The sequence below is a fragment of the Pogona vitticeps genome, chromosome 4 (assembly GCF_051106095.1).
Source record: "Pogona vitticeps strain Pit_001003342236 chromosome 4, PviZW2.1, whole genome shotgun sequence".
NCBI classification, from domain to species: Eukaryota; Metazoa; Chordata; class Lepidosauria; order Squamata; family Agamidae; genus Pogona; species Pogona vitticeps.
The window spans coordinates 116,124,000-116,146,272 of NC_135786.1; the positions used below are offsets into that span (position 1 = coordinate 116,124,000).

General features: G+C 43.0%; 1 protein-coding gene across 1 annotated transcript in view; it reads left to right on the forward strand.

Annotated features, from left to right (window-relative positions):
- The window catches only part of CACNA1E (calcium voltage-gated channel subunit alpha1 E), a 509,386-nt gene that overhangs the window by 93,234 nt on the left and 393,879 nt on the right, over positions 1 to 22,273 (forward strand). Inside the window, exon 3 of the mRNA XM_072998149.2 lies at positions 8,682 to 8,950. Coding sequence (XP_072854250.2) covers positions 8,682 to 8,950 — 269 coding nt within the window. The remainder of the gene's footprint in view (positions 1 to 8,681; positions 8,951 to 22,273) is intronic.

Below are 22,273 nucleotides of genomic sequence, written 5' to 3' on the forward strand. Positions count from 1 at the left end.
CTCTAGTTCCTCTGCCCCTTCGAAATCCAGCTTGTACTTATGTGAGTTCTCGGTCCACATACTGCTGAAGCCTACCTTGTAGGATTTTGAGCATCACCTTGCTAGCGTGTGAAATGAGTGCAATTTTACAATAGTTGGAGCATTTTTTAGCACTGCCTTTCTTTGGGATTGGGATGTAGACTGATCTTTTCCAATCCTCTGGCCACTGCTGAGTTTTCCAAACTTGCTGGCATATTGAATGTAGCACCTTAACAGCATCATCTTTTAAGATTTTAAATAGTTCAACTGGAATGGCATCACCTCCACTGGCCTTGTTGGAGTGCTTATTTGTGCTTTTTCATCCATTGAAAAGATACTAAAACATCAGTGGAATACGCAGGAAATGAAAGGCATTTTAGAACAAAAAAGATGTGTTTAAAAAAACAAATTGTCTATCTGGAACTTAAAACAAACACTGTTTACTGCCATGTTTTTTGTTTTCTCAGAAATATTTTCTTCCACCTTTTAATAATATCAGTTTTGCAAGAGGTCTAAAATTTGAGAAACATTCCACCATATTTTTCTTGAACTATTTTTTTAAAAATAGCAAACGTTGATTGGGTTTGTTGAATTTTCACTTCCTTATTCCATAGCCGATAAAGACCTTCCTTGTTGACAAAGGTCTGCATAGTCAAAGCTATGGTTTTTCCAGTAGCGATATATGGAAGTGAGAGCTGGACCATAAAGAAGGTTGACCACCAAAGAAGTGATGCTTTTGAATTGTGGTGCTGGAGGAGGCTCTTGAGATTCCCCTGGACTGCAAGGAGAACAAACCTATCCATTTTGAAGCTAATGAACCCCGCGTGCTCACTGGAAGGACAGATCCTGAAGCTGAGGCTCCAATACTTTGGCCATTTCATGAGAAGAGAACACTTTCTGGAAAAAACCCTGATTTTGGGGAAGTGTGAAGGCAAGAGGAGAAGGGTACAACAGAGGACAAGATGGTTGGACAGTGTCATTGAACCTACCAACATGAATTTGACTCAATTCTGGGAGACAGTGGAAGACAGGATGGCCTGGCATGCTCTGGTCCATGGGGTCATGAAGAGTCGGACACGACTAAACGACTAAACAGCAATGCCTAATGAAACAGATGAATACACTGTCATGGCATAACATACCATGTGTGAAATGTTTTCGACTCTTAGGTCTCTTACACAGAGACTAAGAGTGCACCCACACTGGTAAGAGAATGCAGAAAATACTCCAGGATTGTGGGCTGATTACATTTTTTCCATAGACTACATGACATAAAAGGAAATGGGCATCAATCCCAAGTCCCCCCCCCCACATCCATAGTTTTTGCCCTTGCCAGTGGGACTTCTTCTTCTTTTAACACTGGATCCATTTCCATTGGTTCAGGCATTGTGACTGCTTGAACTGATGCAGAAAACAATCCTTTGCTTTTTCTGTCAGTTAACTGACACAAAAACAGTTTCAGTTGTCCTCCCAACCTTTGCCTGTCATGCCCTTGTAGCATCAGAAGGGTGCACCCTCTTGGCTAATATTTTGGTCCTGAAATCTCACAGGATGGGATACTGCTGACCTATCAACCGCACTGAAGGGTGCAGTTGATATGTATGCTAGGAGTGGAGGCAGAGAGCAAAAAGAGCAAGTTTTGAATTCAGAGATAGTGTTTTGGAGCTGAGAGATGCCTGAAGAGAAACCATATTGTGATAACATGGGGATTCTCTCTATCTTTGTTAATCAGATGTAGGGTAAGAACCTTCCTATAAAAATACCTGTATGTCTCCACCTTATACTTTTGTAAGCTAGCATAGGTCTCCAATACAGTGGTGCCTCGACTTACGAACGTCAATACTTACGACCATTTTGACTTACAAACAGCTCTGGTCATAAAATTTTGATTTGACATGCAACCGGCGCTTCGACTTGCGACCGGAAAAAAATGTGGGGAAAGTGAGAAATTTGAACTGCTTTCAGTTAACCATTGGTCAGTGAAGAGGCTGCTTCTCTGTACCTTGTTCGCCCCAGTGGTTAGAGAGTGTGGATACAAAGAGAGACCTCGGTCTGCCTGGTAATGCCTGGTACTGTACTGTACTGTGCTTGGTTTTTTGGCTTTTTTAAAATTTTTGCTTTTTGGATTTTTGACTTTTTTTTAAAAAACAGAGAGACTGCCTGTTCTAGGTGAGTACTGTATTTACTGTACAGGGTTTTTGCAGCATGGTTTTGGGCTAGGTGGAGGGGTTATGTTTCTGTGCTCTGATGGGTTTTGTAGTTTGGGTTTAAAATATGAAAAATAGACTGTAATTTTAAAATGTAAAATTTATTTATTTATTTTTCCATTCTGTGGCTCTCGGGGTTTGTTTACTGTGACCTCTCTTTTGTTTTAAGATGTGTGGGTTTAAAATGTGACTCCAACGTCTTTTTGTTTTAAAATCAAAAAAAATTATGTGAGGGGCTATGGTTACAGGCATGGTGTAACATGGGGTTTAAATTCAAGTGTCCCCCCCTTGTTTTCTCTCTCTGTCTCTGCTCTCTTTTTGTGCTGAGGGGTCTGTTTGCTGGAATAATGGTTGCTGGATTCTGTGGCTCCTAGGGTTTGTGTACTGTGACCTCTCTTTTGTTTTAAAAGGTGTTTGTAGGTGGGTTTAAAAAGTGTTTGGTTTTAAAAGGTGTTTGGTTTTAAAATGTGTTTTGTATAAAATGTGCAATGTTTGGTTTAAAAAGTGTTTGGTTTAAAAGGTGTTTTGTTTAAAAGGTGTTTTAGATTCCAAACTCTCCCCACATTGTCTTCTCTCTCCCTCCCTCCTCTCTCTTTTTGTGCTTAACAGCACAAACCTTTGTCTGAGGAGTCTGTGTGCCCCAGTGATAACCTTCTTTCTTTTCTCTTTTCCCCATTGTTCCTTCCTTCCCTCCCTCCTTTCCTGCCCTTTTTAAAACCTAAGTCATCTTAGGTTAAAAGAAGAAAAATTCTCCCTCTAGTGGTAGAGGATGGATTAACTGCTTTTGCATTAGTTCCTATGGGAACAAATGCTTTGACTTGCAATTGGCGCCTCTACATACAACCAAAACAACAGCCGGAATGGATTAATTGGGTTCCAATGCATTTCAATGGGAAATGCTGCTTCAGCTTACAACAATTTTGACTTACAGCCATCTTCTGGAACAGATTATGGTCGTAAGTTGATGCACCACTGTACTTTCAGTCTAAGGAGATTAAATCTGGTTGCATTGTCACTGGGATGTCTCAACCCTTGGAAAACCAGAGGAATGCATATCAGATATATAATTTTGTTCCTTTGAATTGAGTTTAGCCCTGTTATAGGTGGCCAGCTTGGAAAACTGTATCTTATACAGTATATGCCTACTTGTCATGAGTGCAGCTGAAGACCTGGAACCAGAAGGGTTAACTGAGGCTGAGGAGAATGCTGAGCAATCAGAAACACCTGAATCACCTCCAGATTCTCCTTCCCCAGCAGACAAGCTTTGGGCCAGGCTTCGGGGAAGACTTATGGCAAAGAGGTCAGAGGATCGCTCAAAGGCTGTCCACAGAAACATCCGTTCAACTAGCCCTGAGTACTGACAGGATGGAAAAGTTTCCAGCAGCTCAAGAGGCTGTTTTACTATAAAAGCAGCTCCTAGTCAGCTAGAATTCCGTGGAAGCAACAAGTTAAAACCTCTGGCTTGCATCCATGCTCCTACAACCTTGCACCGTGTTTCCTGAACTCCTGACTCTGGACTCTGACCTTGGACTACGTTCTGTGAGTTGGTTTGGTAATTGGATATTAACTTTGCATTCTTAGTATTCCTGACTTTGGACTGGCTTATCGGACCTCGGCTGTTGTAACCCCCGGGAACGTGACACTCCTCCTCCTAATTTAGCTATGAGAAGAAGAATGTACAAAGTTAAAATATGAACACCTTTCATGATGGAGGGAGGGTTATTTAAATTCTGGAATGGCTTTGTTTATTGGCTTGTTTGGTTATATTGGAGGACTTTCTGTTTTTCATATAGTATTCAGTATTCTTGTGGTCAAAGGTGTCTGCAGTTAATGCTTCCGTAGCAAGAGAGGTGCCATTGCCTCTCGATGTTTGCCAACTTCAGATGATTGAGGCAGTGTAAACAGTGGTGTTCCCACCATATGAAGTCAAAGAAAGGGGTGCCACCAGTCTGAAAGAAAGAGTTGGGCTGGAGTGGGCATTCTCACCTAGCCCTAGGCTACATGCTAAATTAATGTCAGCAGAATGGAAGGAGTCATGCCTTCCTCAATGCACTAGGGAAAGGGAAGGAGGAGAAATGTGTGCAATACACATTTGATTAGTTTAGGGCAATGTCCTGACCTCAGAAGAAATCAGACTCAATTTAATTATCAATCAATACTTCCACCAACCAAAGCAGAGAATTGTCAACAGCTAGAAGGCAGGTCTGGACAGTATGGAGCATTGAAAGGCTTCAGCCATACTTGTATAAACAAACATCTGCCTACCCTAGAAGTGAGTGTGCAGATACTTCAGAGGGACAGCATGAATGCCTCTGGTTTTAATTGGCTCTTCTCTGAGATCTGAAACAAGCATTTCACCCGTCTTTTTCACACAGAGTCACGAGGCTCTTAGTCATCTGTCCCAGAACCTATCCACCTCTTTACTAACTCTTTATTTATTGGGCCTTTGACATGCTCCACCATTTCTACAGGTCCCTGGCACACCTTTCTTTCTTTCTTTCTTTCTTTCTTTCTTTCTTTCTTTCTTTCTTTCTTTCTTTCTTCCCTTCCTTTATCTTTCATATCATGGTGCTGTGGACACTCTTACTAAGGTTATGCCACCTTGATTGCCACAAAAACCTCTATGAGGTAGGTCAAACTGAGAGACAGTTGACATACCCAAGGCCCTTGAACCCAGATTTTTCAACTCCAACTTATTTTTATAGGAATTCATTTTTCTTCCTTATGTTCTAACCACAGCTTGGAAAATCTGTGTTTTAGGACAGTGACTCCTAGCATACCCCACTCAAAAAAAAATGGTTGTAGGGAACTTTTGGCCCTCCAAATATTTGGGATTTCGATTCCTAGAAGCTCTGACCTGCATGGCCAGTTGCAAGGAACATCTTATTGTAATCTTCAAGACATGATGGACTTAATCATTACGCATGCCCTTCATTCTCTTTCTAGCAGCAGCAGCAGCTGCAGCAGCAGCAGAGGGAAAATCCCTTCTGTTGCTATGGTGGCTAACTTAACATCCTAGGCAGCTGTCCAGAGTCTCCTAGTGGTGAGACCGATTTTGTCTAAGCATTCCTTTTGCAAGCTTATGAGGTAGAAGTACTGACTTTCCTGAAAGAGAAATACATTTTGAGTTGTTTACACATCTCCAGATGAGCTATTTCTCTCAAAAATGTCAAAACATAACTAAGAGTTCTCTGAGAGGACATTTAAAGCAAGCAAAAGAATTTACTTCTGCAGTACACCCACAGTCACCTGTAAACACTTTCAGCTTGTAAATGTTCCCCACTTTGCCAGGAAACTAACAACGTGCAGGATGTGAACCTGTTGAAATGAAGCAGCAAGAGTTGTCAGGAAACCAAGAGGACCTTTACCTTTATCAATAAAGCCAAGTAAAGTAATTCAGTGTGAAAGCCCCCTGGAGAGACATGGCTCTTGTATTGAGAAATCAATCAAGTGAGCTTCTGAATGTTGACCAAATAAGACATAACGTGGTGTGGGTTACTCTGTCTAATATGTATGTATTCACAACACAGATAGCAGCTACTGTGGGTGGGAAGAGTTGATGATATTTGGATTAGAGCAAAGAGGAAGAATTCAACCCTTTGGCACCTTGAAGGAATATCCCTCCTCTGAAGCTGCTCCTTCCATTGTGAAGAAATCTGTTAAATTTCTTTCTTTAATATATTTATATACCGCTGACAGTACAAAGCACTACTCTTATGTGGTTTGCATTACCACACTGTAACAGTGACCCAACCGCCTAGCCAGTAATAGCAAAGAACTTCTTCTCAATGCAAAGTGCAGCTCTGGAGAGAGATTTTTCTTAAGTGCAAAACCAAGAAATGAAAGTTCTATCTATTTACCTGCTGTGGTCCCAATAATTATGAGTTCTCCATAACAGTTATTGTTTGCCATTTTAAAAACCTTCATGTTAAATGCAAAGATAGATTTAATAAAATATCTGGTTGTTGTTGTTGTTGGTGGTGGTGGTGGTGGGAGACACTGGTAAAAGCCACTCCTTAAATATCTCATTTATCTTGAAAGCACTGCTAGGGCCACTGCAAGTCAGTTTTCACTTGCTAGCATTGAACACATAAGTAAAGGGCTCTCAGTCATTCCTGTGGATAATGTTTGTATATGGCGTGGTGATGCAAACCTTTGTTAGGAATGCAATGTAAAGATGCAGAAATGCATATTTTTCTTTCCAGGATTCAGGTAGATTGGAATTGAGTGTGTTTTCTAGTACATGTTTAGTGTGATCTATGGGGTGGGGGCTCCCTACATTCCAGGTGTAGACTCATAATCGCTTTCCAAGACTGGACAAAAGATTGGAATATGTGATATATATCCTATTTGTATCCTGCCATTCCTTCTGAGAGCTCAGGGTGGTATGTGGAAATGCAGTATTTTATCCACTCTCAAGTAAAAACAAACAATACAACTGTTATACTCCCCTCCTCCCAGCCTTCCTTACTTCTGTGGTAACAAAAAAATGGAAGAAACAAAAATATGCTACAATCCCTTGCAAACTCATCAACAGGACAGTCTGAGACCAGAAGAAGTACTGCTGTCTAAAAGGACTTAATATGCTGGTGGTGGTGGTTACCATCATAGTTGGGAAAGTGTGTGTGTGGGAGAGAGAGAGAGAGGTAGAGAAGAAGGCACAGAAACCAGAGAAATTGCCTCTGGAAGTTTGGACTGGTCACTATTAGGAGTCCTTCCATTGGACACCAGTTTTCATCCTTGACTCTTTTCAGCCACTTGCCCAAGAAGAGAGGAGGGTTACTGGGCTGCCCTTCAGTCCTCTCTAGCCTTTCTAGAACAGCCTGGAAAACTGGCTTTGGACTACAGTTCCCAGAAGCCATAGATGGCAAGGGTTTGCCCCCTCCCCATGAACTGTAGTCGGCACAACTTTCTCAGCCTTCAGGTTTCCAGTATAAAGGAAACTAGGAGGCAACCCGCGGAGGAGCGGATGATGGCCGTGCCGCTTCTGGCACTGATGTTAACTGATGGGATCTTATGAGGGGGAGTCTTTGACGTCGCCGCGCCAGATGTGCCTCCGGTATTTTGGAACATATCTGGGAGGGGGGCAGAGGGGGACCACTGCAGTCCCAGTTCATCATCCAGCCCCAAACCACGTTCCAGCATAATTTTTAACATAACCCCCACAAAATTGTAGCTAAGGAACTAAATAGCCAGCTAAGAAGAAACGATCTAGCAGGCTGGCTGGGTTTCCTTCGGCTCCACAAACCTTATGCTCCAGCTACCCAGAACTCCCAAGGCGATTTCTTTCGGCCTCGCAGGCACCGCTCCCCTCGTGCCTCAGTCTCCCTTGAAGAGGAAGAGACCCGGACCCGACTATTAAACAGAAGCCACCGCCGGGGGAGCGGGGAGGGGGAAGTCGAAGCCATTGCGAGCCTTCTCTTCTCTCTCTTTCCTCTCCCCCCCCCGCCCCATCATTGTATCAATTCCCTCGTTAAAGGTACGTGTGTGGGGGAGAGGGAGAGAGAGGGCTGCTTCTTTACCTCTCCCGTCCCTTGCGGGAGCGGTTGGGGGGGGGGGCTCGTTTGAGAAAGCGTTTCTCACCGTGAGGAGGAGGAAGATGGAGCCGACCGCGAGGAAGTTGAGGCACTTTACTCGGCCACTAGCCGGGCGTGGGGGCTGCAACCTGTTTCTCCACCTCTTCCTCCGCCAGGCAGGGCGCGCACCCAATGGGCTCTCCTCCTCCTTCCCCCCCCCTGCCCGCCCCACTCCTGAGGGGCAGATGGAAGGGTTTGGCTGGTAGCCCCCTTCTCCGCCTCTGATTCTGGCACGCACCCCCGAGGGGCTCTAGGTCGGATCCCCTTTGCGGGGGGGGGGGTCCAAGAGAGGAGGTGGCGAAGGGGAGCCACCCTCGTTTTGAGGGGGGGGGTTGAGTTTGCCTCTAAACAAAGCCCGCCTGAGAAGGAGAAGGGGGGACGCGCCTGATTTGAAGCCCAGCCTCGGTGCGGAAGGCGCCACGTAAGAAGGGGCTGAATCTGCGCTCGCCGCCCCCGCCCCCGCCCCAGCCTCCTGACCGTTCGCTGGAATAGAACAAAAATCACCATGGCTTTTGCTGGCTGGGTTGGCTGACTTGCTGGCGGGGGGGATCTTCGCCTCCTTTTCCAAGAATTATTGTTCTTATTGATAGGATTATTTGTTTTTCCAATGCCTTGCGTTTGGTGTTGCGAGGATCGTCTGCCTCGCTGCTGCTGAGCGTTGCTTCCAGCGGAATGGAGGAGCCCTGGAACGTGTGGCTTTGAAAAGCATCGTCAAGAAGGAGGGAAAGGGGGAAAGAGGGGTGCATTCGTGGGGGCAGCACCACTCCTCCACGCACACAGACACACAGACACACACACACCTTGCTTGCTGCTGCCTGATTGCTACACGGTGGAAAGGAGGGGGCCCTCCATCGGATCACCCTCTCTCTTTTCCTTCCAGAATGGCTCGCTTTGGGGAGGCGATGGCTGGCCGTTTGGGATCCGGAGATGGAGCGGCGGAGCAGAACAGGAATCGTCAAGGGGCTCCTGCTTCGTCTACAGGGGGAACCCCGGTAGCGTACAAGCAAACCAAAGCCCAAAGGGCCCGGACTATGGCACTGTACAACCCCATCCCCGTCCGCCAGAACTGCTTCACAGTCAACAGATCGCTCTTCATCTTTGGAGAAGACAACATTGTCAGGAAATACGCCAAGAAGCTCATCGACTGGCCATATCCTTTCCTGCCAGGGCCCCCCCTATCCCAATCTGTCCCTTCCCCAGTTGATTTTTACACCTTATGTCAAGAATAGTACTGGCTGGACCAGCCCTGTGGGCAAAGGTAAGCTCCCCTTTCCCAACCCCTTCTGTAGCCGGACCACATGGAGAGCACACACCCTGTCTGTCTGTCTATTCCACCTTACCCTTTCCATTCAGGTTTTGGTTTGCTTGAATTCCTAACGTCCCTATGGTTACAACCTGTATTTCTTTTCCCCTTTCTTATATTGGACATGGGCGGCTTGGTGGTTTGGGGACAACCCCAGCCAAGGTTGTTGGCTGAAGGGATCTGGAATGGGATGCAGTGGCTTCAGCCAAGTCTACAAGGTAAATGTTTTTCAGCATCTCAGGACATGTCCTGATGAGAAAGTAATGACTAAGTAGAGAGGAACTTGAGTTCACACTTAATCATTCATTTCTCTCCAAGCCAAGTTCCTCATATTCTTAAGAAACTCCTTCCCTCGTTTAGAAGTGTTCCCCCAGGGACCTGTCTTGCGACCTTTATGCTTATCTCAATAAAGCATTTCAGGGTGATGGTGGCCCCTTTTTCAAGGACCAGCATCATCATTGGGCACTGCATGCTAAATGGGCACTGCAGGGCTCTTGACTGGGCCAATTTCAGTGTGGTGTAGGAACAGGCAAGCTTTCAATTGCACAGAGCACTTCATAAGGCAAGGGGAAGGTTCAGTGTAGCTATTGGAAGTTACTCTAGTTGGAAGGATTCCCTTTTTGTTGACTGAAATGGTCATCTGGGTCAAACAGACCATGAGTCCCTTTTCACATGTAACAAGATGGAATCCTTCCATTTTCTCCTTCTATGGAGAACAAATACAGTGTTTAAGTATCTGATGAGCATCCCTTCATTTTATGCAACAAATTTTCTTTAAAGAGCATGTAAATATATGTAAAGATGTAACTATTGTTTGCTGTACATATTCTTTCTAGAGCATCTTCATTTTTATCCTGGCTCTTGAAATGTTCTCCTTTCAGATTTACACATGTGGACAGTGCTACTGTTAAGATCAGGCATTATTCCCGGCCAGCAGCATGATGGGGGTTGTAGTTCAATACTCCTGGAGTATTATCCCTACTCCATCAATCTGTGTCAGTGTCATGCCGGTGGAAGAGGCTGGGCACTGCTCTCTGAATGAATGGACTTCAAATAACTGAGAAGTGGGCTTGGGATATTCAAACCACATCCAGGCAACTGATCTGTTGCTACAAACTAATCAAAGCTGAAACCCCCCCTCCTCTTTTGGGTAAGGGAGGAATGTAAAGCACAAGACACTGATGTGTAGCATAAGTGCCTTAACTACCTTAAACCCACCCACGCCCACCTTTTCTTCCTGCCAAGCTTTTGTGCTGCTGATTTCTAGTTCTAGCTAGTCTGACAAACATATCTTTTCACCATATTTGGCACATCTTTGGTGCCTGTGGAGGTGATTGTATCTTTTTGTCTCTTGACTAAACAGAGCAGGCTAGTAGTGCAATCAGCACTAGGGAAAGCACCAGGCTGCTTTCAACCCAGCATTCATAATAACAATTTTCATTCAGTACCATGGACAGCTACTGGTTTAGCTGTTGGCTGTTCAGAAAAGATTTCTTCATGCTGGCTGTGCTACTCCTTTGTATGACATTATCTGTTTGTTTGATTTTTTTATTTGTAAGATCACTAAAGGATGTGAAAAGGCTAGGTCTTGCCCACCATTTCAAGCCATGTTGATGCATGGGATAGCATTTGTAATTTAAGTTACTTGTTTTGTGAAGAAAACTCAAAAAGTGACTGAACTGAATTCAGATCAATGCAATCAGAGTGAAGGGGTATGTGTTTATAATCTTGAGTCTGTGTGTTGTGCACTGCATCAGATTCTTCCTACTGCTGCCTTGGTCCTGTGATGCCCCACCTATCTGGCTCAATACAGTGGCTCAAAGAGTTCTCCTTTTCTTAAATTAATGGTGTGCATTTAAGGAGGGCCTGTGTATAGTAAGGACCCCTGATGTGTCACTGCTTACTCTTCTGTAAGAGCCAGATTGTTCTCTTCCTTGTGGATTCCCCTATTAGGAGGGCCTAGACCCCACTTGGTCAAAAGTGGAAACCAGATTATGGCTCCACCACAACTGTACCTCCCAATGCAAAATTTTGTTCTTCACCCAGGTGTGAATGGCAACAATTCACATACATAAGAAAATTGAAGTATATACTTGGAGACATTATTGAGGTGGGAGTATTTTCAGCAAGTATGGGTTGTGTCCTCTCTTTGCTGTCATCCAGACTGCATTGAGAATTATTAAACAGTAATCTTGTCCTGTCAAAATAATGAACCCCACCCGCCCAAATTTCTGTTCTGCATCATGGTTAGATGGAAGCATAATGGAATTCAGAGTGTGTTTTTTTTAAAGGGACACAGATAGATGATAATTTAAAACAGTGACATAACTTTGTCTCCTTTTGCCCACCCAATTTTCCACCAACAGCATCTGCTATGGTCAAAAAACCAAAATCTCCAAGATGCCTTATTCAGCGGTATCATCGGACAACATGATCTGATCCACTGAATGCTTTAAGGTCCAGGGGATTGTGCTATTACTTCTTAACCAACATAAGAATATCTATACCATGTAGCCCAAGCAGCAAAATAGGAAAAAGTAAGGCTGGGGCTACATATGCTTCTTGTAGCAATAGCAGAAGGCTTTTTGGAAACACTTCCCAGCCTGGACTTTAAAAAAAAATGAATATAGAGTATTTATCTTCCCTTTTCTTTACCCACCAAGGGAAGTCAGGGGAAGCAGCACAAAAGCTGATATAATGGTGTCTGCACACCACATGCTCCATGGGAAGTACTGACTCAACTTTGTCCAAAAAGCCTCCATCATGGCTTTTATCTGGGACGTTTCTCAACAGGCTTTGTGTGTACTCAAGCCCCAATGATTGCTAAAGGTGTGACATGGAAGAAGGGTGCAACATCATCCCCCTGCACCCCATAACTGGGGAGCAGCAAGCAGTTGCTCCATTGGCCAGTCCTGCTAGACATACTAGGAGCCTGGTCATCTGCTTTTGCCTGGTCAGCGGCAGGGTATGTGTGGAAGAGGAAGCTCTGTATATACAGTAGTAAGAACCTCTTTTTGTCTTTGCACTTTGCACACTGTAGTTCTAGCAATTTACTTTGAAGGCCCCTAGTTAAAGAACATTACTGCAGTCTGTCTTCTAGTATATATATACCAATGGAGCCCTCTGTGCATGATAGTATGGCAGTGACTGATGCTGATGAAGATCATCTACTTTACCTAATACTGTCCTTTTGAGCATAATGTATTTCATGGACCTGTGTGGACCTTCTTCCTCCCTGTACTCTGCCCACAGATGAGAGCACTCCACATGGGATCTCTGTGTATGTGCTCATCTGAGTTCGACAAAGGAACAGTGAGTTATGAGTGCATGTTGACTAAGTACTGACTGCAGATGCAATAAGAATAGTCCTTATCCTTATCCAACAGTGCAGCAGTTGATAGGAAAAGCTGAATCTGGCTGATCATCAGTTCCATGATAGCCACTGGAGTGTGCCAAACTCCTGGGAGCTTGCCTTGATATTGATATACATATAGGTATAAAATGAGATGGAAATGGACAGATGGTCATGGCATCATTTTCCGCTCACCTTTGATGCTGCTAGAAAAGGGACTGATTCTCCTTTGGTAGATGCTACTTCCAACAGAAAATAAGGACCTCGATTTCTGTTGTTCTTTTGTTAAGTATATGCTTTACTTTAGCACAGTGGTTCTTAACCTTAGGTTACTCAGGTGTTTTTGGACTGCAACTCCCAGAAGCCTTCACCATCAGCTGTGCTGGCTGGGGTTTCTGGGAGTTGCAGTTCTCAAACACTTGAGTAACCAACGTTAAGAACCACTGCTTTAGCACATGAGATTGTTCAAATCCTAAGTACATCTATGGCGTTGCACTATCCACTTGCACTCTGGCTTTGCACTATCCACTCAGACCACCCTCTTCCTCCAAAAGCCATACTGAAATGAACAAATCTGTGTGAGAGCACAATTTGGCTCTTTTACAACTTCCATTTTTCCCAGTGGGGCTTGTGTTGAACACATTCCTTGACACCCATGGCTGAAATGAAAGAATAACCACAGGCAGTGTACATGAGACGACTATGGGATGTGCTAGCTGCTTTAGTTCTTAGCAGGCTGCAGAAGTCAGCTGAAACTCTTTAGGTGCTTGTGGTGTCGCCAACGTGCAGTTCATGCACGTTGCTTGGAGTCAAAGATATTGAATGGTGCAGTAGAGTTATATATCCTTAAGGTTATGAAAAACGTTGCTTAATGTTTAATGAATGCATATCTGTGCATACCATTATTCAGAGTTTTTTTCTGCATGTGAAATAGCCTCTCTCAGATTTGGCCTATAAGTTAAGCCTTCTGAGGTAAAAAAAATATTGAAACGTATTCTCCCCTTTATCTACCCACCCTGTGGTAAACCTGGTAAAGGAAAAATGTTCTTAGGTGTTTAACTTTATTTATATGCTGTCTTGGGTCTAAAAACACTTTGGACATAAAATGAGCAATAGTTTCAGTTGGGATAGCTAACAAAAAATTGGAATCCAGAGGAAGGGTACTGCTAAATGGCAGGGGCCATCTAATAAGGGGTTCTGTTGACTTTATACTCTGCTTGAGGGTTTCCAGAAGCATCTGGTGGGTGAAGAGTGGAAGCAGTGCAGCCCTCAAAGGACCTTGGATCTTGTCAAACACAACTGTGCCTGTGCTTTTAGAATGGTTGTGTATGTGTTTGATCCTTTTTAGTATTTGTATACTTACTGTTCTTAGCTTTAAATATTGCCTTTTTAATAATGTTAGTTGCCTTCGGTCCTTTTTAACAACAAAGATGTTCTACTTCATCATTTCCAACATGTATGTATGTATGTATGTATGTATGTATGTATGTATGTATGTATGTATGTATGTATGTATGTATGTATGTATGTATGTATGTATGTATGTATGTATGTATGTATGTATGTACCCAGTGTAGTATAGTGGACAGACTAGGACTCTGGAAACCAAGGTTCAGATTCCCACTTGGCCATGGGAAATCATTAATGGAGTGGAACTGGTAAAGCCATTCCTTAAATATCTCCCTTACCTTGAAAAACTTATTAGGGTTGCTATAAGTTGATTCTGGCTTGATGGCACAAAACTAACTAACCATTTATTAGCTCAATATACTTCATTGCCAAGATTTTGCCAAGATATTAGTCATCTTCAGTATGTGCATTACTTGACAGAATCGTTACTTTTCTGTGTTATTAATAGCAGTCCATTTTCTTTACCTTATGGTGAGCAGTAGAAGCTATTCTAGTTCTTCTCAGTTCTACAGCTCCTCAAGCTACATACCAGGGCGGGCTGAAGACATTTAGTTGCCTGTGGGAGGAAATCCAAATGGTGTCTCTTACAAATTACCTATGGGGCACACGATGCTCCTGCCGATTTCAAAAAGACTTTCACAGGAAAACTTTCTCATGGGCTGAGTCCCAGGGATCCAATGTTTCGAGCCCCCATTTTGCTTCCTTTAATGGCACCCAATATCTATATACATATATTTGCCTCGCAGCACAACCATTTCTATTGCAGGGGCACATGTATATGCACTGCCATCCTTCAGTGAATCATGGCTTCAACTATTAAACTGAGGTGTGCTTCCATCGAGCCCTGTTGTGCCTATTGTGAGAGACTGTCGCATCCCCACTGAAGTCCTTCACCCGTGGATGTTGGGGACTGAACATGACACCATACAAAGTGTGCAATGAGTCCTCTTCCTTCATATGACCCATTTACCCTGCTGACCAGATGCAGGCAAGTGGACAGACAACTGGCATTTATATCAGGCCTGTCCAACAGAGGTTTCATATGTCTTGCCAGTTTTAAGGGCTAATGTCCCAGACTCTTCCTCCAGTCTGTGGCAGCTCAGGTTTTCAAGATCCTTGAGTTCAAGTATGAGAGTATGTCCCTTTACCATTCTCATAATAGTTTGTATCTCCTCTTCTTGCCTTCCCTACATACCACCATAGTCTCCAAGATCAGAGGGCGGCTGCCTGTTAAAGATCCCAGCTATATCAGTTGGCAGAAATTACCTTGCACAGAGAGGAATGGCAATAATGGGAGTACAGGTAGCTTTCCAAAAGTACTGGCACTGCAATGGGCACAAACATCAGGAGTCTGCAGCCCCTCTGGCTAGCTTGATGGGCCTTTTTGGGTCTGGCTGCCCCATTGAATGGAGCTTCTCCTACTATTCACACAATAGCCTAGAGGCAAAAACACAACAAGGCAGATTTTGTGTGCAACCAATGCTTCCTTTGCCAAAACAACTGTTAGCACTTAGTTACAGATCAATGACATTTTCTTTTGGGGAGGTTCACAAATCTTATCATAGCAAAGCTTCGATAGCAAATCTAAGCAATCTGTTGAATAAATAGAAAATGAATTAGTGATGTTCATTGGCATATTCCTGACTAATGAAGAAAAACAGGTACTGCAGATTAGTTCCTTATAGAAGGCATATTGTTTAGGAAATCTTGACACCAAATACTAGAAATCATTAGAGGAGGACTGATGTAATGATTACACCCTTCCAATCTTTTAAGAAAATGAAAAGGTCATATGTGTCTGTCTCATTTCATTTTTATAACAGCTCTATAGTTCTGCAGGCCTGGACAGTTTCCTAAAACATAACCACATTAATCTGTTTTGGTCCAGTCCTATACTGGCTGGAAGATGGCATTCAGCAAATTTTACACATCAGCAAGGATTTATTTGATCTAAGCTCAACAAAAGTTTGGAAATTTATTTTTTAAAAAAACATTTAGAAACATTGTTGGGCTATAACTCTGAAGAGCTTCTACCCAACATGGTGTGATTCTGGGAATTATAGTTCACAAGGTAACTTTTTCTATTTTTAACTCAAATCTTTCTTCCTGTAATTAATGAAGAAAGGGATCCTATGCATCTTGAAAACTGCTGATTCCATCAACCATCTGAAGCATTTACCAGTCTCTGCTAGTACACTGGAATTGACTGAAAATGGTAAGTTTGTTGTTGTTTAGTCATTAAGTCGTGTCCGACTCTTCATGACCCAATGGACCAGAGCACGCCAAGCCCTCCTGTCTTCCACTGCCTCCCGGAGTTGGGTCAAATTCATGTTGGTCGCTTCAATGACACTGTCTAATGACGTCTCGTCCTCTGTCGTCCCCTTCTCCTCTTGCCTTCACACTTCCCCAACATTAGGGTCTTTTCCAGGGAGTCTTCTCTTCTCATGAGATGGCCAAAGTATTGGAGCCTCAGCTTCAGGATCTGTCCTTCCAGTGACCACTCAGGGCTGATTTCCTTAAGAATGGATAGGTTTGTTCTCCTTGCAGTCCAGGGGACTCTCAAGAGTCTCCTCCAGCACCACAGTTCAAAAGCATCAATTCTTTGGCAGTCAGACTTCTTTATGGTCCAGCTCTCACTTCCATATATCATTACCGGAAAAACCATGGCTTTGACTATGCGGACCTTTGTCGGCAAGGTGATGTCTCTGCTTTTTAAGATGTTGTCTAGGTTTGTCATCGCTTTCCTCCCAAGAAGTAGGCGTCTTTTAATTTCGTGGCTGCTGTCACCATCTGCAGTGATCACGGAGCCCAAGAAAGTGAAATCTGTCACTGCCTCCATATCTTCTTCTATTTGCCAGGAGGTGATGGGACCAGTGGCCATGATCTTCTTTTAATGATGTTGAGCTTCAGATCATTTTTGCACTCTCCTCTTTCACCCTCATTAAGAGGTTCCTTAATTCCTTCTCACTATATGCCATCAGAGTGGTATCATCTGCACATTGGAGGTTGTTGATATTTCTTCCAGCAATCTTAATTGGGATTCATCCAGTCCAGCCTTTCGCATGATGTATTCTGCATTTAAGTTAAATAAGCAGGGAGACAATATACATCCTTGTCGTACTCCTTTCCCAATTTTGAACCAATCAGTTGTTCCATATCCAGTTCTAACTGTTGCTTCCTGTCTCACATATAGATTTCTCAGGAGATGGATAAGGTGGTCAGGCAGTCCCATTTCTTTTAGGACTTGCCATAGTTTGTTGTGGTCCACACAGTCAGAGGCTTTTGCGTAGTCAATGAAGCAGAAGTAGATGTTTTTCTGGAACTCTCTGGCTTTCTCCATAATCCAGCCCATGTTAGCAATTTGCTCTCTAAAATGGTAAGTTAGTCATTCCCTAAATATTCATAATGAGCTGTGAAAACCTGACCTCCTTATGTCTTCTGTCAACATAAACCTTCATTTTCTCTTCAGATACCATCCTGTGTCTTAATTAAAAAGGATGGAGCTCTAATGTCGACTTCATATGAAGTCACTGAGCCGGTACCCACCCCCTCTTTTCTAGGAAGCTCATGAACTGGAAAGTCTTCAGAGGGATTCCCTAGTTATTATTGTAGGGTAGTTTTGGCTTATTCTTATGGTAACTGTCTTAATTATTTACCAAATTTGCAGGCTGCAAGAGCTAGGTGGCTAAAGAGAGATTATAGAGAGTAAGACTGCAGCAGCCATCCATTGTGGCTGTCTTCACCCTGGAGTCCTACACAACTGCTGGATCCCGGATGCTGGGTATGGGTTAAATTATTTTGGAGGTAATGATGCTAGAAGGTTGCTTTGCACACAGCTTCACTCCTTCTTTTGGAATCTGCCCTGCTAAGAATAATAAAAAGGATGGGCACTTGTATAGCTAAACCTTCTGCTTTGTCTAAAGCCTAATCAGAATCCTGAAAATGTAGGAAAGAAGACCAGATTTTTATTCCTTATAGTTGCCTAAGTAAGTTTTAAAAGGTAAATGCCAATGGCTTTTGAGAGAAGGCTTCTGTTGGCCATAGATCAGTCTGTCTCTCTGAGTCTCACCATTGCTCATATCTCCCTGGAATCTTGCTTGATTAGATTCATTCATTCATTCATTCATTCATTCATTCATTCATTTATACCCCGCCCATCTGGCCTAAAAGACCACTCTAGGCGGCTTCCAGTGTAATATAAAAAATAAAATAATACAAAGAATTACATAAATCATATTATAACATATACAATATAAAATAAAGTAAAAAATAAATAAAGAGAGAATAAACAGATCAAAAGTAGTGGGGTTAGGAAAGGCTAATGCCAAAGAAAACTGTCTATGCAGTGAGTCTAGAACTGGCATTTGTGGAGAGACTAGATCCTGGGAATTTTGCTTTTTTAAAGGCCCGTAACTCCCCCGTAACATGGGCAGTGTCCATGCTGGCAGAAGCGTATTCTAAATGGTCCAGAAAGTAGTGCTGAGGCTAGGGATGGACACAAACCTTGGTTCAGAGATTAATGCCAGCTGATCAGCATGGCAGCATAGGTGCTGCTCATTCCCTACCCCCACCCTGGCCAACTCCCCCACTCACACTGCTCTTCTGTTCACATGATCATTCAGTTGCAGCAGGTGTGTATGCTTCCCTCCTGTGGCAGCCATTTAGACAAGGAGATAGGGCAGGGATTTCTGCAGTGCTGCCTTTGAATCGGCAACTGGAGGAGGAGGAGGAGGAGGGAAGCACACATTCCTGCTGCAACTGAATGATCACGTGGAGGAGAAGAGCATAGTCTGCCAGCCAATGAGTGGGGGAGCTAGCCAGGGTGGGGGGTGAATGTGCAACACCTGTGGTGCCACGCCGATAAACCGGAACAAACCTCCAAACCAAGGTTCATTCCCATCTCTAGCTCTGGCACAAAAGCGACACTGGCAGAAACTCCAAAAGGGATCTGAGGTCAAATACACCAAGGAGGGATGTCATCGAACAGCAAGACTGTCTCACTGTTGCCAGACAAAGAGCCTGGTGTATTCTCCTGGGGAATTGTCCCTTGGTCAGTGAGGAAAGGATCTTGAATTGGGGTTGTGCTTGAGTCTGAAGAGGAAATGCTGCCTCCTTTTGTTAGCTCCCAGTGGCTGTGACTCCCAGGTTCCACTTCAGAGGCCCAAAGGTTTCAGTCCAGAAGATCCTGGCCCCAGACTACGTTACAAGGTGCTAAGAACTTTGCTGCCATCGGCTCACCTCTGCAGCCGGGCTGCTCATCTGTCAATTCAAACAGCAAGTGAGATGACTTAGGACAGAGTTAACTTTATCAAAGCGCTTCTAATGAAGGAGCCTTGTCATTCATTCATTCATTCATTCATTCATTCATTCATTCATTCATTCATTTGATTTATATCGGCTACTGCTCGACCACTCTGGGCGGCTTCCAATAAAGGTGTGACAGTAAATTGCATAATATTATCAGATTATTTATTTATTTATTTATTTATTTATTTATTTATTTATTTATTTATTTATTTATTTATTGCATTTATATGCCGCCCATCTAGACATAGTCTACTCTGGGCGGCTCACAACTTAGAAGATAAAAACAATTTAAAATATACAGTTTTACATTAAAAACAAAATGATATAAAATGTAATATAAATTTACGATTTTACAGTAACAGTTAATTTAAAGCAAAGAGTCCCAAGATGGCAAGAATTAAAGAAGAAAAATAAGAATGACTTAATTGACTGAAGGGAAGGCCTGCTTGAATAGTCAAATTTTCAGCTGGCTTTTGAAAATGCCCAGCGAGGGTGCCAGCCGAATTTCAGTGTGGAGGGTGTTCCACAGCCGAGGGGCCACCACCAAGAAGGCCCGATTTCTTGTTTTTTCCTTCCGGGCCTCCCTCGGCGTCAGACCCCTCAGCCGTCCCTGCTGGCTGTGTCGGGTGATTAATGGAGCAATGCCTACTTATTTTCTCTTTTATAACAGTACTCCAGGACAATCAGTTTTAGTATCTTTGTGTCACCTCTCAGCATTGTTGCACACTATTGTTTCAGTGCTCTTTTGAGGTGTGGAAGACATTTGAATCCCCAGTGCCAAAGTTTTCAAATCAAAGTGTTTGCAAAGGTGGAGTGTGGATTTAATAAGAAGCTTTCATCAGGAAAAAGTCTATTTATTAAAGTGACGTTTGGTTATAAAAGTTGACTTCTGTAGTCAGCGGAACAGGAGAGGTTTTTGTAGACAATTATCTTGTTTAGTTTGTTTATTCTATTGCATTATTAAATGTTTCTCTGCAGGGATGGAGATGCCCCCACATGTAGATAACTAGCATGTCGGAGAGAAAGCTAGGATGAATCTTTTGCCTTCATTATCTTTATTAGAGATCTCTGTCTCTATCTCTATTTTGCCCTCACTATTATTTTCTGAATTATACAGGGATTTTTTATGTGTATAGAAAAGGGCGGTATGTGGCCATTGTAATGTACCCCTTGGCATTCTCAGCATTGTGTGTTATTGTCTAGGAAAAGCTGCACCACTTGATTATGCTAATTTTACCAATCATTTCTTATGTGGATGACTTAGAAGGAAATCAACTGGGGATCATAGCAATGAAGCAAGGATTGAGTAGCTTCATCCAAATCCAGTTGACTAGGTAATAAGGATAAAAATAACTAAGAGGTGGTGATTCAGTTCTGTATATCTACTGTGTAGATGTGTAATTATATGAGCAGCCTGAGCTGTTTTGCTTTCCAGTGTAAATAGAGGGTGATACATAGGTTGGAAATATGGGACAATGGGTTTTTTTCTTTAAAAACTGTTGTTGTTTCCTGGGGAGCAAGCAGGAACACCTCCCCGCATTTCAAGTCCAAAAGCCAGATTTTGCGGCATCCTAGCAGAACTGCTCTTTTTTTTTTGCTGTTAATGTGTGGAACTGCAAACGACCAGTATTTCTGCTATGGCTGATGAGGTACAGCTATTTGAAAGAAAACAATTGTACCCTGAGACAATTGTACCTTATACTACATCCAGACACCTTCAACCTCTTGTCTTTCTAGCTGTTCCTATTTCTCTATCAGTGCAGTAGCAGGCAATTGGCCAGGCCTCCTGCCTCAATTTCATTTACATGGTTGATTGGAAAGTTACAATTTGGTTAGGTTGTGAGATGAGAAGCGCAACCCATCAATATCTACTCAGTTCATTTTCTATTAATAATATTTGATCACAAGGAGACACCCAAAACAAATGCTCTGGCCTTATAAAGGCTAAGCAGAGAACACTGGATGCTTTAGAGAATTTTGCATCAACCGTGCAGTCTTGTCAAGTTATATGGTCTATGTTGATGGGCCATATCTTTCAGTTAATTTTGGGGAAAAGGTAAAGGCTTATTTTGTTGTGGTTTTTAAAAACTCAGAACTGGGAAAATTGCTTTTCTGGACTTCAGCTCTCCAAATCTCCTAAGCAGTATGGTCCTTGGCCACATGGGCTGGGAGATGGCATAGTTATTTCAGAGATCTGATGCAATGGAATAATTATTTGTGCTGCTGGCAATGAGGGAACTACTGTCTAAGTCGTATGGATTTCCCAATTCTCTGGGCAAAGGCTACATGTGCAAAAAAAAATAAGGAAAAAATAAGAGGTACCTGTGCAAAAAACTGTTTGTGCCAGAGGGGACTTCCAATCCTTTTGGGCGTGGAAGGAGAAGCCACCTTGCTTTTTAGCTATATACTATGGCCTGATTTTTCTCCACCACATAATCAAAAGCTGCCAATTTCCCAGAAGAGATTGAGTTATTTAACTAAGGGAGGGGTCCCTTCATCATTAATTAACAAAGTCTTTTCCTTTGTTACCAGATATTGCTAAAATTCAGTTTGATGCCTGATAAAACAATCAAACTAGGTCTGATAATTTGAGTTCAGTAGAGATCAATGCAGGGGCATGAGGTTGGAGAGCAGCCTATGGGAGAGTATGTGACCATCTAATTTGGTTTATGATTTGCAATGTTTCCCCATCAGCAGGCCAGGAATGCTGGAGGAGATTTAAAGGAAACACAAACAATGTGCATGGGAGTTGCTGTCTTTCTGTTATTTCTGTATCTTCTTTTCCTTTTTCTTCTCAGTGACTAGGAGAAGGATGGGAATTAGAAGCTGACAGAGATGATGAGAATGAAAATGTGGAGTGAGAAGAAAGCCAGGGGTTTATCCTTTGCTGTGCATGATTTCTGTCTTCTCCAACATTTTCTGATAGTTTGTTGGAATGCCTTCAGAATTCTCAACAGGCAGTGTGGCTCTTGCTCAGTGTGGCTGCTTCAGTGTAGCCAGGTTCTCATTATTGTGCATTTACTACATTGTCTGTAGTACAGAACACTCATTTATGTGACCCTCTGGATAACAAATTTAAAATCTCTCTCTCTCTCTCTTT